General features: G+C 47.9%; 2 protein-coding genes across 2 annotated transcripts in view; both read right to left on the reverse strand.

Annotated features, from left to right (window-relative positions):
- Positions 1-8,033: 8,033 nt before the first annotated feature.
- On the reverse strand, positions 8,034-10,125 carry LOC309400256 (GTPase IMAP family member 9-like; the record flags this gene model as incomplete). The annotated part of the gene is made up of 3 exons (XM_081968670.1): positions 9,681-10,125; positions 8,765-8,819; positions 8,034-8,638 (listed from the first exon to the last, which is right to left on the reverse strand). Exons 1-3 carry the CDS (start codon positions 10,083-10,085, stop codon positions 8,034-8,036), a joined length of 1,065 nt encoding a protein of 354 aa, XP_081824796.1. The 5' UTR covers positions 10,086-10,125.
- A 60-nt stretch (positions 10,126-10,185) lies between these two features.
- Positions 10,186-16,348, reverse strand: part of LOC309400257 (verrucotoxin subunit beta-like) — a gene marked incomplete at both ends in the record, with an annotated part of 32,134 nt that continues 25,971 nt past the window's right edge. The window contains 4 exons of the mRNA XM_081968671.1: positions 10,186-10,190; positions 10,325-12,889; positions 13,490-13,621; positions 13,720-13,732. Of these exons, the coding sequence (XP_081824797.1) occupies positions 10,186-10,190; positions 10,325-12,889; positions 13,490-13,621; positions 13,720-13,732 (2,715 nt within the window). The remainder of the gene's footprint in view (positions 10,191-10,324; positions 12,890-13,489; positions 13,622-13,719; positions 13,733-16,348) is intronic.

Raw genomic sequence — 16,348 nt, forward strand, 5'->3', positions numbered from 1 at the left:
GCTAGAAATTTTGAAGCCCCCCCCCCAATCCGGGTGGACCTGGCACAGTGGCCACATTTGCAAATACACTCAAGATGTGTAAAAGATGTTAAAGAGATATGGTTTCTATAAAGAGCCAACAATATTGATCAGATACTATTAGGTCTGGATGAAAAGTTAATAAAGAAAATATATAGCTATTTATGAAGCCTTAAAATGGAAGATGAACAAGTGAAAGAAACAATGATAACCTGGGCAATTGTTTTTTTTTGGGGGGGTATACTATGGAATTAGAAAAATGGCAAAAACTTTGGGATAGAAACTCTAAATCGACAGTGGCAACTACATACAAGGACAGCCTGTATAAAATGTTCTACAGGTGGCATTTGCCCCTGGCAAGGCTAGCAAAGAAGTTGAAAAACAGGTCCCCCAAATGTTGGAAATGAAACCAGATACAAAGGGTTCATATTACCATATGTGGTGGACAAAAGGCAAAAAGGGTTTTGGATGAAAAGACATTCATGGCTAGAGAAAATTACAAAGCAACATATTAAAGCCAGAAATATTCTTCTTCAGTATTTTGCCAGAAAAATATAATAAAGGGAATATATATTTGATGATGGATGTTTTGACGACAACGAGAATTGCGTTTGTCCAACATTGGGGGAAATGAGGAAATTCCTTCAGATGATAATATAAGAATATGAGATTGTGCAGAAATAGATAGGTTAACATTAAAGATAAAGGATACAGAATATTTTTTAACGTGGGATTTGTTTTATCAATGGTTAGATAATAAAAGTAGAAAGTAGAAGTTGGAAGAATATTATTACATACAAGCAAGCAATATTATTATTACTATTATTATGTACAGTATATGTAAAATGACCCAGACAATACACTGTTTATTAAATACCTACGTATGTTAAAGAAAAATGTATAAATAAATAAACAAATAAACAAGTAAATAAATACGCCCACTGTGGGAACCAAGGACACTTCAGCAGGTGTTTACCAGACTTTCTCACAACAATACCAGGAGACTCCATTGGACAATGTGACCTGGTCCAATAGGGGGAGGGAGAACCTGAACTTCAACTATGTGACTCTGGGGGGGGAATTAGCTAGATCTTGCTTTGCCCTCATCTTTTCCGGTATGATGTACTCAATCAAATTTTTCATTCCGAGATTCGATAGTCTCAACCACGTTTGCTTTGGTTGGGTTCGTCAGTCTGAATGTTGAGTCCTTTTGTTCAGTGTTCCAATCCAGCCCTCACCATGTGACCTGTGAGGAACCCAAGTCAGAGATTCATGGCTGAGTCTCCCTGAGCCAATTCCTTCTCTTAGAGAACCTGGTTTCTCCTCTCAGATGTGAGGAGACTTCAAGCACATGAGAAAATCCATCCCCTCCAGTATCAACTGGCCCCATAGCCTAATTCTCTACCATCCCGGACCCAGGTCCCTTCAGGAGCAGAGTCTCTTTGGGGCTTTCCCATCTGTCAATCCTTTGAGGTAAATCAGGCTGGGAATCCACCAACACAAGAAATATTAGAACTCAAGTTTCCTGATATGGATTATAGTAGCAGAGTCTTGAAGGCGTCTCCCCTTCACTCCCTCTGACACCAAAGAGCATCAAGGGAGGGCAGCCTTGAGGTTCTTTCTCACCCCTTCCTGATCTCCTGGGATGAATCCACGTTTTCTTAACAGCTGCCACGTATTTTGTGTAACACCGTCTCTGTGCTCCTCTCCAACACCTTCCAGTAGTCAATATGGACTCAGGGCAGAGGTCATTTCTGTGGGATTGAAAAATGTTAGCAACCGGTTCTATGCCCATTGCTCAGTGTATGTGACCATGGTGGGCATGGCTTACCTAGCCTCCTGCATCATGGAGGGGGGATTTTTGCCCTCCCCAGGCTCTGAAGGCTTTCCCTGAGCCCCCAGAAGGGTGAGGCCTGGTTGAATCTCTCCTTGTTCAGTTTCCATCCATTATTCCTTGTCTGACCTTTGGAAAATAGCTTGACCCCATCTCCTCTCTGTGGCAGCCTCTCAAATATTTGAAGACTGCTATCTTGTCTCCCTGGTCCTTCTCTTCACTAGACCAGCCATGCCCAGTTCCTGTAACTGTCCATCATTATGTTTTAGTCTCCAGTCCCCTCATCATCCTGGTTGCTCTTCTCTGCACTTTTTCTAGAGTCTCCACATCTCTTTTATAGTGTGGTGACCAAAACTGAATGCAGTAAGTGTGGTCTTACTAAGGCTTTACATAGTGGTATTAGTACCTCACTTGATCTTGATTTTATCCCTCTGTTAATGCAACTGAAGATTGCATTGGCTTTTTTGGCTGTTGCTGCACACGGCTGGCTCCTATTTAGCTCCACAAAGACCGCAAGATCCCTCTGACAGTCACTGCTATGAAGCCTGGTTTCACCCACTTTATATGTGTAATTTTGGTTTTTCTTTCCTAAGAGTAGGACTTTACTTTTCTCTATATTGAATTTCATTTTGTTAGTTAGGGCCCAGGGCTCAAGTCTGTTGAGATCCATTTGGATCTTGAGCCTATCTTCTAGAGTGTTGGCTATTCCTGCCAGCTTAGTATCATCTGCAAATTTGGTAACTTGGGCAGTGGATCTGCAGGATTTTGAGGCCAGGAGATCCCCCTCCCCCAAACAGAGAGCAGATTTGCCCAATCAGGTGGGCAGCCATGTCCCAGAAAGGCAGATGCCAATTGCGTTGATTGGATTTTGAAGGTAGTTCAACTCTTAGAACAGGTTCCTAACCTTAAAAGAGGTTGGAGAGCAGGAGACACGTTGACCTTGAGAAGTCCAAGAGAAGACCCAGAGAAGATGTGAGGCTCTAGGTGGGCGATTGATCTGAGCAGGGGCTGGACTAGATGGCCTCAAGAGACCCTTCTAGTTCTGAGATTTTCCAAATCTAACAATTGGCAAATCTTCTGCTCTGCTTGTTCTCCCTGAGTTCATCCCCTGCCTGGGGACCAACCATGAAATTCTCTTGCCTTCACTACCGGTTCGGAACCCGGAGCGCGCACGCCCACATCCACATGCGCAGAGCGTCTGGGTAGGTGGGCGGAGCCTCTACAGGTTTGCCCGAACCTCTGCTGAGGACCACCTGCAACCGTAACTGGATCCCCAACCTCCACACGCCTCCCCCTCCTCTCCACTTCCCAATCCCAGGCACTGAGAAAGCGAACACATCCAATCAGCAGGAAAGCGAAAGTGAAAAGTATCTCGGGGACCTGTGCTGCCTGGAGGTCATGTGATTGTGGATAAAAAGGCCAGGAAAGAAACCAACGCAAAACAGGCCATCTCTCCCCTTGTCTTCCAGTCATTCTACAATCTGGGACCCATCTTTGATTGCCCACCCACCCACCCCGGGCAGTGAGCATCCCCCTTTCTTTCCAAAGAGCCCCCCGCGCATGTAAAGCTCCAAATGCATATTTACTGTCTGTGTAGGCATTAACCCTCTTCCCTTTGGCCAACTGGGGGGCCCTTGATATTGACCTCAGCCAGCTGTGCTTGGGGGGAGGGGTCCGGATTCAACTACCTCCCAGGGTGTGACCACTGAATAACTTTAGAAGTTTGTCATCCAATGAAATAGTCTGATATTTAGCCTGTCTGCCACCGGTCATCCAACATGCTCCTTCCACTTCCATGACCTCCTTGACCCCATGTGGGACCTTGACTGTCAGTTCTTGACCCAGAGTCAGCTTCTGGGCTTCTTCCACTAAGAGTGCCGTGCCTGCCACAGCCCTCAGACACGCTGGCCAGCCCAAGGCCAAGGTGTCAATCTGCTTGCTGAAGTAAGCCACTGGTCTGGGCCAGGAACCTACCATATTTTTCGGACTATAAGATGCACCTTTTTCCCTCAAAAAAGAGGATGAAAATCTGGGTGTGCCTTATACACTAAGTCCAGTATTTTTTGCTTCCCGAAACCCCACCCCCTTCACCAAAATGGCCGTGCATAGACTTTAGGAGACCTCCTGGGGGCTGGGGAGGGCAAAAATGAGCCCAGAAATGAGTGAAAAACGGGCCAGGTTTTTGCTCAATTTTGCTCCCCCCCCCAGCCCCCAGGAGCACTCTATAAGCCTCCTAAAGGCTATTCATGCCCTTTTTTTGACAAAAGATAGGCCTGATTTCAAGCAAACTGGGCTGTTTTTTGCTCATTTTGGGGGGACTCTACAGGAGCACTCTACAAGCCTCTTAAAGGCTATTCATGCCCTTTTGGGGGGGTGGGAACGGGCCATTTTCGGGAGATCTACAGAGTGCAAAACCTTTTTTTAAAATTTGCCTCTTCAAAATCTTTGTGCATCTTATACTCCAGAAAATATGGTGATTTTTGAGTTAGGACCCCAGCAGCAATGCCTTTTCTCTCATGGGCAAACAATGTTAAAGGCTTGGATGGGTTTGGCAGTCCCAGGGCAGGGGGTCTTGTGAGCTCCCGCTTAGTGTCATCAAAAGCATTCCGGCACTCCCGTGTCCATTCAAATACCTCCCGGTCATTTCTCCTCGATTTCGCCGCATAAAGAGGTTTGGCCACGAGGCCAAAATTAGGGGTTCAAAAGCCAGCCATCCCCGGAAATCCTCCCAACTGCCATCTATTTTCAGATAGTTTCATCCTACAGATTGCCTCCCTTCTGGGGGCCAATAAAGTCTGTTGCCCTTGTGAAACGCCATAACCCAGAACTTTCACCTCTGCACCTTTTCAGCCCACACACCGCAGCCACAGGTCCCCAACCAATATAACAAGGCCACAGTCAGCTGCAGACATTGTCCTCTGGTGCTTGGGGCAGCAAATCCCACACGTATTGAAAGAGGGGATATTCTCTCACTCACTCAGGCTTATATAAATGAGCTGCCAAACACTGTCCAAAAATGATTGGGCTGCTTTTGAATCCCTGCGGCTGTCAGGTCCGGGTATGCTGGTAGGTGACCCCCGTCTCAGTGTCCCTCCATTCAAAAGTGAAAGTGGCCTGTGACTCCTCAGCCGGAAGGATGCCAAAGAAAGCCTCTTTCAAATCAAGTACGGTGAACTAAGCATCCTATGGGTTGATTTGGCCCAATGATGTGTAAGGATTAGGGAGGGCGGCATGCAAGGTGGTGGTATTCTTATTCACCCAACGGAGATCGGTCCCAGACCTCAAGAAGCCATCTGCCCTCTTGACCGGTGGGACAGGAGTCTTCCAAGGTGAGGAAATGGGTCTAATCAATCCCCACTGAAGGAACGTCTTCACCACCGGCTCTGGTCCTCCTCTTGCCTCTCTCTCCGTATGTCATATTGTCCAAGGTTTGCAATTGGGCTTCCTGGTTTTAAAGGGATTGACACTGGTTATACGAACACTGCCTTTCCTGGTCCCCCGTCTGCCCAGACCCAGGGTTTCCCAGCCTGCCTGACTTCTACGGGCACCTGGTCTATTTTGACAACTGACAAAGCCACCAGCCTCCATCAGGTTTCAGGCGGCAGTTTCATTCTGATTTCCCCATTCTTGAAGGTCGCCTGGAGTTTGGTTAACAAGTTCCACCCCAGTAAGGCAACGGGACAGTCTTCCACACAGAGAGTCTCTCTCTCTCTCTCTCTCTCTCTCTCTCTCTCTCTCTCTCTCTCTCTCTCTCTCTCTCTCTCTCTCTCTCTCTCTCTCTCTCTCTCTGTGTGTGTGTGTGTGTGTGTGTGTGTGTGCAATGTCTTACTGACTTTACCTTCCAGAGGCTGAAGAAAAGCAGCTGTCAGCGTTCCAAATATCATTCAGAATTAAATCAGAGTCCAAGGCAGAGCTATCCTTAAAGTTCCAATTTAATAAGACAGACATGTTGGCACATCTGTGGAATCCCAAATCTGACGAGCTTCCTGGGATTCCACCCAGTTGAAAGTTCATGATCTTATCCCCACACCCATAAATCCATCCACATGGTCCAATCTTCCTCGGCCACGCTGGCATCTCCACCCTGCTTGTTCCGGTCAGGTGCAGAGGTGCAGAGACAAAAGATGAACCTGGGCTTCTAGAAAGAATGACAACAACACATTCCACAATTCTACTCCTTTCTATTCCCCAACCCCCAATTACTACACTAATGACACAGCAAAATGAAATAATAGAGAGTGTGGCAGGCCAAAGATCCTAAAAAGGAATATGACTGCAGCTGCCACTATGACCCCTGATGCTCCCATGACTATGAGGTTGACAGCACTTGGTTTTGTTAACATTTTATTTACAACAGATCTACTTGAACTGGTATCAAGCAACACGTCCAACAAGGGATCGGGAGTTGGGGAAGTGCCTCTTATTCTTCCAATGGCCTTCCTCTCCACAACGAAAGCATTGGTTAGTCTCCATGTGGGGGGCGGGGGCGCCCTTGGCCTTTTGCCCTTCCTCTGACCAGGCCTGGCATCCTAACTACCGATCCCCACAAACTACCTCCTCGTACAATTCTTCTGGCAGTTGTTCCCCTGGCCTCCCCCTCTTCCTGTCTAAGAGCCTGGGTGAAAAAAAACGTGTTTCTTCTTGTCCTTTGAAGTCCCTTCTTCTCTGAGGTTTGAGCCCGATTAGTATACACTTTGTATGCTAACTCCACAAGTTCAGAGATTGCCTTTCCTGGGGGGCCCCTCTGTCTTCTGTCATCTGGCCCTAATGGTTTTTTTTTGTTTTTTTCTGCTTTTATATATATATATTTTATTGAAGAGTTTTAATAGATTTTACAAATATTTCTGTATTTCTATATGCTTACCTTTGGTGAGCTGAGCAGAGCGGGTAAGGCACAGAGGTGACTGGCAAGGGGAGGCAATTAGCTGGGCCGCATGGCAAAAGGAAAATATATAGGGTGTGTGTGTGTTTGAGTGGCGAGTAGGCAAGAAGGTGAGCAGCGAGTAGGCAGGTGGGCGAGCAGCGAGCGGACAAGTAGTCTACTGGCAAGCAAGTGGGGCAAGTGGGCGGGTGGGGTGAGGGTGAGGGTGGGGGCAGGGCCAGCCAGAGGTATTATTTACCGGTTTGGCGAACCAGTTAAAATTTCCGGTACTGGTTCACCCGAACTAGTCCTAACTGCTTGAATACCAACTCTGGCTCAGGGAGACTCGGCCACAAATCTGACTCTGGTTCTTCAGAGGTCACGTGGCGAGGACCAGTGGTGGGCTGCAAAGTTTTAACAACTGGTTCTCTGGCTGGGTAGACGTGGCTGGTTGGTCATGTGACTGGGTGGTTGATATCACTCCTCACCCCCAGCTCCGTCTCCCAGCCACTCACCTCAAAGGAACAAGTAGGAGTCAGCCGGTTGGGGCTAATCTTTTCATTAGCTGGCCACGTCCACCCATTTTTCAGCCTGTTTTTTTAGCCATTTTCAGGCTGGTTTTGGGGGCTGTTTTGAGGCCATTTGGGGGGCTTTTTTCAGACTGTATTTTTGCACCCAAAAGGCCAAAAATGCCCCCCAAAAAGAGGTGGGGATGGAGTCAGCCAGTGGTCCAATTTGCTCGTTCTCTGAATCATGCAGAATCTGAACAAGGGGTTCGGGCGAACCTGTCCGAACCTGCAGCAGCACACCTGTGGTGAGGGCTGGACTGGAACACAAAACAGAAGGGCTCAATGTTCCAACTGATGAACCCAGCCAAAGCCAGCACGATCGACACAATCCAATTTCAGAATGCAAAAGTCCGTTGTATCAGCAAAGAGGAGGACAAAACCAGATCTAGCTAATTCCCTCCCTCCCCCTCCCCCAGAGTCACATAGCTAAAGTTCAGGTTCTCCCTCCCCCTATTGGACCAGGACACATTGTCCAATGGAATCTACTGGTATTGTTGTGAGAAACTCTTGGTAAACACCTGCTGAAGTGTCCTTGGTTCCCACAGCTGACATCTTGATGTCTGAAACCTCAGTTCTTTCTCCCCCTTCCCTTCCCCCGTAATTCATTTGAAGCAGAAAAGCCATAATAGCTGTGAGCGCCTTTTGAAGCCTGAGAGTGGCCTTTGGCAGAGCTGCCACCTCGGGAGCAGAGGCTCAGTTAGAGAGACTTTCTGGTCTTTGATGGAAAGGGAAACAATCAGAAGTTGTGTTTTTAGTCCATCATGTCTTCCGTGTAAAAAGGAGCATTTCTGTTCCTTTCCACCAGATCATCAATCATGGCCATCAGTTCAGCCACCTGAGCCTCTTGTTCTTCCCCTTCGGCCTTGTTGTTGAAAGCCAATATCTGGTTCCCATATTCAGCAACATATTTCTTCAGGTCTTCACCTTGGGCAGATATAAATTGTTCTAGGGATTGACCTTTCAGGCAATCTTTGTGGGAGAACAAGAGGATTGTGTAATTCTTGGCTTTAAGGCCAAAAACCTCTTTGATCTGCTGAGTGACCTTCTTCTCCTCCTGGGAGAAAGAAGAAAGATTTATCACGTGTAGAATGACGTGGGGACCCGGGGGGCAAAACTTCACGCACTTGCTCACTTCTGCAGCAATGTCCGTCTGTGGATGTCTGGTAGGGAAAAAGCCAGGCGTATCAACAACCACAACCTTCCTGCCATTCAGCAGTGCTTCCTCCCTTTGGCATACTTGTGTTGCTGACCCACATGGCATACTAAGCTTAAAGACTTTGCTCCCCAGAATTGTGTTTCCTGTCGCACTTTTCCCATTTCTGCTTCTGCCCACCAGGACGATCCTCCGTTCAGGCCCTGCAACCCAAAGGGGAGAGGAGAGAAGAAGGAGACACAGTCAGCAGCGTAAAGCCATCATAGCCTTTCCCTCCACTCAGGACAGTAGCTTCCATCCCACCAAACCCCCAGGGGCCAAAACTTTACCTCCCATGCTTATAGACTTTTCCAGACCAGTCGCACAGCACAAATCCTGGGATTTCTGCATGAAAAGAGAAACAGAATCAGCCAAAGGAGAGGCTGCCTTGCAGGGAGGTTGCCAAAAACTCCCTTTCCCCGGAAGACACAGGGAGGTATTTGGAGGGAGGGATAAAAAAGGGCTGCCACCCCCTCCTCACTGCCCTCAAGGCTGACCCATCTGATCCTTCCCCGGGGGCCACCCCCCTTTTTATGCAGCCCTTCAATTCTTGGGGTCCTGCACTTTGGGAATATCAGAAATGGTGGGGCAGTTGATGTCCAAAGTTGCTGGCAGCTCCCCACAGCCAGCTCCATGCTCAAAGGGCCCCTGTTGTCTGCCGCTTTAGCTGCTCCTAATACAGCTCCAGATTGTCTTCCTCTAGGTACCCCGCTTTCCCCCCTTCTCAAACCACCCTCTCCTTGGCCTCCCAACAAGTCCTCCAAGGTGGTCTACTCTGAATTCAATCCGTTGTGGGGGGTGGGAGACTCTTTTGGGGGGGCTCTTTCTTGCATCCCCTTCAATCCTGGGCAAGCAGCCTCTGCTGAGGATGAAGATTTGCATCTGTGCCCTCCCCCACCTCCACCCAATTCTGCCCCTTGGGAACCTCCCCTGCCCCACTGCTCTCCTCCCTGGGTGCAGAGTGGGGGCCTTTGGGGGGCTTCTCATCCATCCCCCTTGCTCAAGCACAAGATCCTATATCATTTCAGACAAGTGGCTGTCCAGTCTTTCCTTAAAAATCTCCAGAGATGCACCTACAACTGGTATCAGGCTATTCTACACTCTCCTCCTCCACCTCCTCCTCCTCCTCCTCCTCCTCCTCCTCCTCCTCCTCCTCCTCCTCCTCCTCCTCCTCCTCCTCCTCCTCCTCCTCCCCCTTCTAGTTACCTCAGCAGGCCTCCCAGTGGGAAAGATGCAAGTGATCGCCTCACTCCATTGACCGAGCCCTCCTGGAGTCACAGCTGCACATCGGAATTGGTACTGAAGATTTAGGTGGACATCTTCCAGGGTGAATTGATCCTGAGGGCCTTTTGCCTGGAGACTTTTCCAATTCTCTTCTGTAGTGCGATACTCCACCTGGTAATTGGAGACTGAAGGCTTCGCAATGGCTGCCGGATCAATACTAATCTGGAAACTATTTGGGTGCAGTTGCTCAACCTTAGGAGGCGGAGGTCTCCTACGAGCAGCTTCCAGATCCTGACGTTCCTTGAGGATCTCCATGGTCATGGTTAAACTTTTGGTTTTCAGCTTCATTAAAGAGTCAAAGAAATCCTTCATGCTCTCAGTGCTCATTTTCCAGGACTTTTCAGCAGCAACATTACGGCTTCCTTTGTATTCTCGGGGAGCAAAGAGGGCTGAATGGTTGAATCTGAAGTGCAGAGGGATTCCTGACTCATCCTGAGTACACGGCAGGTGAGCCTCCTTGAGGGCCTCCAGGACAGGTGGGGTTCCCCCATCCGCAAAGGTGATCAGGAGTTGGACATTATCCTTCATGTCTTTTCCCAACATGGAGAGCATGGAATCAAAGATGCGTTTCTGGGCGTTAGTTGAATCGGAAAGGAAAGCCTGGGCCACGAAGCAGATGGCATCCATGTGGTCAATGCGCCCTGGGTTGGAGAAAAACTCCAGGAGCTTCTTCTCAACCAGGTTGTCTTGCTCTGCGTCTCTTGGGCCTCCAAATCCTGGAGTGTCAATGATTGTGAGAGAATAGGGAATTTGGAAGCCCTTCTGATGGTTCACCACGTAGGCTGTGACTTCAGACGTCCTGCTTCCACTTTCGCTTCTCTGGGGGGTTTCCTGAATGAGTTTGAATCTGAAATTATTTTCCCACTGGACACCCAGGATATAATTGATCATCCCGTTGATCAGAGTGGTTTTCCCACTCCCTGATGTTCCCATCACCAGGATCACTTTGTTGGGCACTTCCAGGTTCTGCTTTCCAAGCTGGTACATCAGAAAGGAGGCGTAATCATCTGAAGGGACTTTCTCCAGAGGAAGGGTGAACACTAATGGCTGTCTGTCCTCCACCAGGGAAATTTCCTGAAGGAACTGGTGACCTACATTTTCTGCATCTTCTTCCTCCAGTGATGTGGAGACCTCCACCTCCTCGCTGGGGACACCCAGAGCTCCATTATCACACACAGCCGACACCCATATTCTATACACCTTCTGGGGCTTCAGACCTTTGATGGAATAAAATTCTGTTTTTATCCCAGTCCTTTTTTCAGTGCACTGGTCCTTCCCAGCTCCAGCCTCCACCATTCTGTGCTTCACCCTGTACTCCTTGACCATAATTCGTGAGGCAACAATGCTGGGACTCATCCAGGCCATGGGGATGACAGAAGATGCCTCAGTGACCATTCCCAATTTCTCAGGAGGGCTGGAGAGAAGGGTCTTTATGGGTGGGCTCGGGTCACTGAATTTACTAAGGCCTACCTTGCAACAAGCAGCATACCGGAATAGGTACTCTGAGTTTGGAGACAGATCTTTCAGCAGGAACATCTCCCTGGCATCCTCTGTCCTCACAGTATTCCATTTTTCTTCCCCTGCAACCTTGTACTCTACCAGATAGCTGGAGATTGTAGCCTTTCCATATTCAGCTGGCTGAAACTTCAGCTGAATGCTGTCATGTCTCAGTTCACTGATCAGGAAAGGGAGAGGTTTTGCAGGTAACTCAAAGTTCTTGCTGACCAGCTCTCCATCTTCGTAAAGGTATACTGAAGCTCCTGGGTTGTCCACATCTGGGAGAGAGGCCACAACAAAGCGGACCTTCTCATTGGGTTGGTTGATACTGAAAAAGTCTCGCATGGATTTGGCTGCTCGGCGAGCATTGCGGGTCCTCTCCTTGTCCTCAAACCAGGCCAGGCCTTTCTTCACCTCAGGAGGGGACTTTGTTGACTTATCTGATTCTTGCGATAATTGCTTTTGTAAGCTCAAGAGAAATGACTTGTCTTCATGCAGAGAAGTAAATATGAAGGAGACAACATATACATTCCCAGGGTCAAGAAATATTTCTTCCATCTTGTTCTGAGATGAGATCACTTCTATATTATTTAAAATAGTCAGATAAGATTTGACAAAGTTCATTTCTCTTTTCCTGGTGTCCAGAAATTCATAGAGTCTTTGGCTGTTGAAGGGTGACTGTTTGACGGACATCAACATGTCCACCAGGGTTCCTTCCTCCTGCCCTCCTCCCCGGATGGAAGGCAACACTCTGGCCAGCTGTTTCTGGAAAGTCTGCCTGTGTTGCTTTAACAGATCCTTGAAATGCTGGATCTTCTTCTTGATCTCAGGGAAGGTCTCAGCAACGGGATGCTTGGCTAGATCATTGCTTTGCATCTCGATTTCATTGAGTTCCTCCAAGATCTTTTCAGCATCACAGAGTGATCCTAGGCTGATCTCACGGACCATCTTGGCTGCTCTAAGGTCCAGCTTGGTCAGTGGGTAGAGCCAGACCTGCACAGGAACAGCCTTCTCTCCATCTTTCCCTAACATTTTTGGTAGAGTCTCATAAACTTTCATGGCATCTTGGAAGGTCACTGGATTTTTGTCCAAAGAAAAGTCTCCGTGGAACTTGCAATTGAACTTCAGAGCATTCTCTTTCTCCTCCTCACTTAGATCCACATCTGCTTGTCCTGTGATTGATATTTCCTTCTTGATTGTAACCTGGAGACTTCCTTGAATATCTTCCACCATCTCCGTTGAAGAAACTTCTTGGTCAAAGACAAAGAAAGCCTGGGCTCCATAGAGGATGGCGGTGACCACATGGGTGGCTGTTCCATGCTCAAAGACGGCTGGGTAAGAGACATTCTCGGTTCCTAGGTGGCTCATTGTCAGCTGTTCATACCTGGTGGTGGTTTTGTACTGGACGGTGACTCTGGCCTGTTTCTTGGACTTCTTGGTGTCATGGAGATATTCGGCTGACCCTCTTACATCAATCAGCCCCCCGAGGAAACTGGCCTTGAGGGAGGCTGAGATGTCCAGGGCAGAGGCCTTGTCATCAATGCTGTCAGATGCAATGATTTCAGTGGCTGTCTTGGGCTGGGGCTTGATGGTCAGGTCCTTCTGAAGAGAGCTGTAGTCCCAAAGGGTGACCCCTGCACGGAGCACAAGAAAATAGGAGGATGAATTGAAACCAGACCTTGAAAATACCAGTTATTGGATAGAGAAGCTCCCGAGAGATGGGACAATAGAGAAATCTTCCCCTGGAGGGTCCCCCATTTATGTCCAATCATCACCAGGGAAACATGACAACATTAAAAGGCTTTTGACTGAATAGAGAGGAATGGGAATTTCTATGCATCTATTGATTTCAAGAAAGATCTGCAACTCCCTGGAGGAACCACCATATTTACATGAAGGGTTCAGAGTCACCTGCTCCACAACTTCAGATGTCTATCCCTGAATTCACCATTCTACGGGGGACCCTAAACTTCTTTTATTAGCTGTTTTCCAAACCATTTCAGTGCTTCAGGGGAGGAAAACTGTTGTATGTTTGATAATCAGTGCCAGGCCTGCTGCATCCTTGGTGAAGGGTTGGATATGCATTCCCACCTAGAAGGTCCTACTTAGCTAGCTGCTACTAGCAGGTTGCGTACCCAGGAGCTGAACTCTGTCCTTGGGCTTAGCCTGTGCTTTGATGGCAGTGCCTGTCTCCCTCCCTCCAGAGACCCATCAGCCTCTCCTCCAGCTCCTACCTGGGATGAGCTTATCCTTGCGGCAGTCGTACAAGGTCCCCAGCTGGAAGGGGCGGCCCAGGGCTGCTATCTCTTTGATGTCCTCTTCCATGGCCATGCTTGGCTCCTGCAATTGCCGATGCTTCTGGTGCCCTACAAGAGAGGAGAAACATCTGGAGGAGGCAAAAACTGACAGTTGACTCTGTGAGGGGATGCAGGATGTGGGCACAAGCCACATTCCCCCCACTGACGGTGGTCCACATTCTGGGTTGTTTGAGAAAGGAAAACTCCACAGAGACCCTTGGGGTAGGAGCAGCAGTCCCAGAGCACAGCTGGTGGCAGTGCAGAAATCTCAGAGGGCCAAAATTAATTAAAATAATCTTTCCTCAGACAAAGATTATTTTAATTACATCGTTTTAATAGTATCCTTGTGAACGTTGGGCTCTATGGTGGTGAAAAGAGTAAGGTTCTACATTTAGGCAAGAAAAACGAAATGCACAGGTACAACATAGGTGGTACCTTGCTCAGTAGTAGTAACTGTGAAAGGGATCTTGGAGTTCTAGTGGACAACCATTTATTTATTTATTTATTTATTTCTTAGATTTTTAGACCGCCCCCTCTCCCAAAAAGGGACTCGGGGCGGTGAATTTAAATATGAGCCAGCAGTGTGCAGCAGCTGCCAAAAAAGCCAACACAGTCCTAGGCTGCATCAACAGAGGGATAGAATCAAGATCACGTGAAGTGTTAATACCACTTTATAATGCCTTGGTAAGGCCACACTTGGAATACGGCATTCAGTTCTGGTCACCACGATGTAGAAAAGATGTGGAGACTCTAGAAAGAGTGCAGAGAAGAGCAACAAAGAGGACTAGGGGACTGGAGGCTAAAACATATGAAGAACGGTTGCAGGAACTGGGTATGTCTAGCTTAATGAAAAGAAGGACTTGGGGGATATGAGAGCAGTCTTCCAATATCTTAAGAGATTAACAGAGTTGGAAGGGACTTTATAGGTCATCTAGTCCAACCCCCCACTCAAGCAGGAGAGCTTACATCAGTGATGGTTAACCTTTTTTGGATCGTGTGCCAATAGTGAGGGGAGCAGAGGGGACTCAAGCATGGGAGTGCCACACCCATAATGCTGTTTGTGTGAATCCCCCCAGCGCATGTGCACACAACCCTCCTGCTTTTGGCACACTTTTTTCACCCTCCCCAGGCTCCAGGAGCTTCATAAAAGCCTGGGGAGGGCGAAAACAGCCTCCTCTCTGAAGCCTCCGGGGGGCGAAAAATGGCCTCAAAAGAAGGCCAAAGTCAGCTGGCCAGCACACGCATGTTCCCTGGAGCTGACATGGCAATGCCTCGCGTGCCCTAACGAATGGCTGCATGTGTGCCATTGGTTCACCATCACGGCCCCTCCACCATTTCTAACAAGTGGCAGTCCAAGGTCTTCTTGAAAGCCTCAAGTGATGAAGCCCCCACAACTTCTGAAGGCAACTTCTGTTCCATGGGTTGATTGTTCTCCCTGTCAGGAAATGTCTCCTTATTTCCAGGTTGAACCTCTCCTTGGTCAGTTTCCATCCATTCTTCCTTGTCTGGCCTCCTTGGAGAATAGGTTGACCCACTCCTTTCTGTGGCAGCCCCTCCAATATTGGAAGATGCTATCATGTCTCCCCTGGTCCTTGTTAAGTCTATCCCCGTTAGGAGATTAGAGTTCAGCAGCGGAACGTAGTAAGGAATAAGCCATTGAATAGTCACTCACAGCCACCAAAGGTAAACAAAGAATAGCTTTACTTGCATAACAAAAATAGGATAAATAGTCTCAAAACAGACTATCAGCAGTCTTGAAGTATATACAGTCTATTTACACCTCGTTGAAGTTACAGTTGCTCAACTCACAATTCACCATGTAGACAGGTAACTTAGTTACAGTCTAGTCACCATCCAATACACGGTCTTCTCTCTGACACAAAGCTCATACAGTAACAGTCAGGAACAGTCAGGAACAGTCAGGAACATCAGTAGCTATCCGGGGAGGAAACCGTAATAGTTCCTTCCTCCTTATATGGCTGCTTAAAGCAGTTAGCATCCAATTACATCTCTCTAGCATTTAAAGTAACAGCTACATTTGTTACAATCATGGCTTATATACATTGCCAAGCCAAGACTAGGGTTACATCCCTAACAGTCCTTCTCTTCACCAGACCAGCCCAGTTCCAGCAACCGTTCTTCATGTGTTTTAGTCTCCAGTCCCCTAATCATCCTGCTTGCTCTTCTCGGCACTCTTTCTAGAGTCTCAACATCGTTTTTTATAGTGGGGGGAGGAGCCACGCGTCACTGCGTTACCACGGATCTTCTGGTCACTCCAGATGAGCCACTGAATCCCGATCGTTTGGACGGTCCACTGGACCCAAGCTGTCCCGTAGAGACAGTTTATTTTATTTCTTAGATTTTTAGACCGCCCCTCTCCCAAAAAGGGACTCGGGGCAGTGGGAGGTAAGGGGAAATTCCGGGGGATCCAGAGACACTCGCAAAGTCTCTGGAAACCCTGGGGAAACCCCTTTTTGCTGGCGATCAAGAGCCAGCCCCCAGGCTGCCGAAGCGGCTGACGGCTCCGTAAAGCAAGAGCAGGAGAGAAAGAAGCATGCCCTGTTTTGGTGAGACTATTTGAAAAAAGTTTTTTTTTCCGTTTAAACTATACAGAGGACACCCTTAAATTAGAGACTTAAGGAAAATAGAAAATAACCGGAAACTTAGCGGCGGGTTTGAATAGAGTTAATTGAAACCATTTGGGCTTTTTGTTCTTCCCTTTTTATCTACCGGAAGCCAGATGGGACTTTCATTACCGTTGTTACAATTGCGGTTGAAGCTCTCTCTTTATTTTTA

Source organism: Natrix helvetica (assembly GCF_964273705.1).
Source record: "Natrix helvetica genome assembly, chromosome: W".
Taxonomy (NCBI): Eukaryota; Metazoa; Chordata; class Lepidosauria; order Squamata; family Natricidae; genus Natrix; species Natrix helvetica.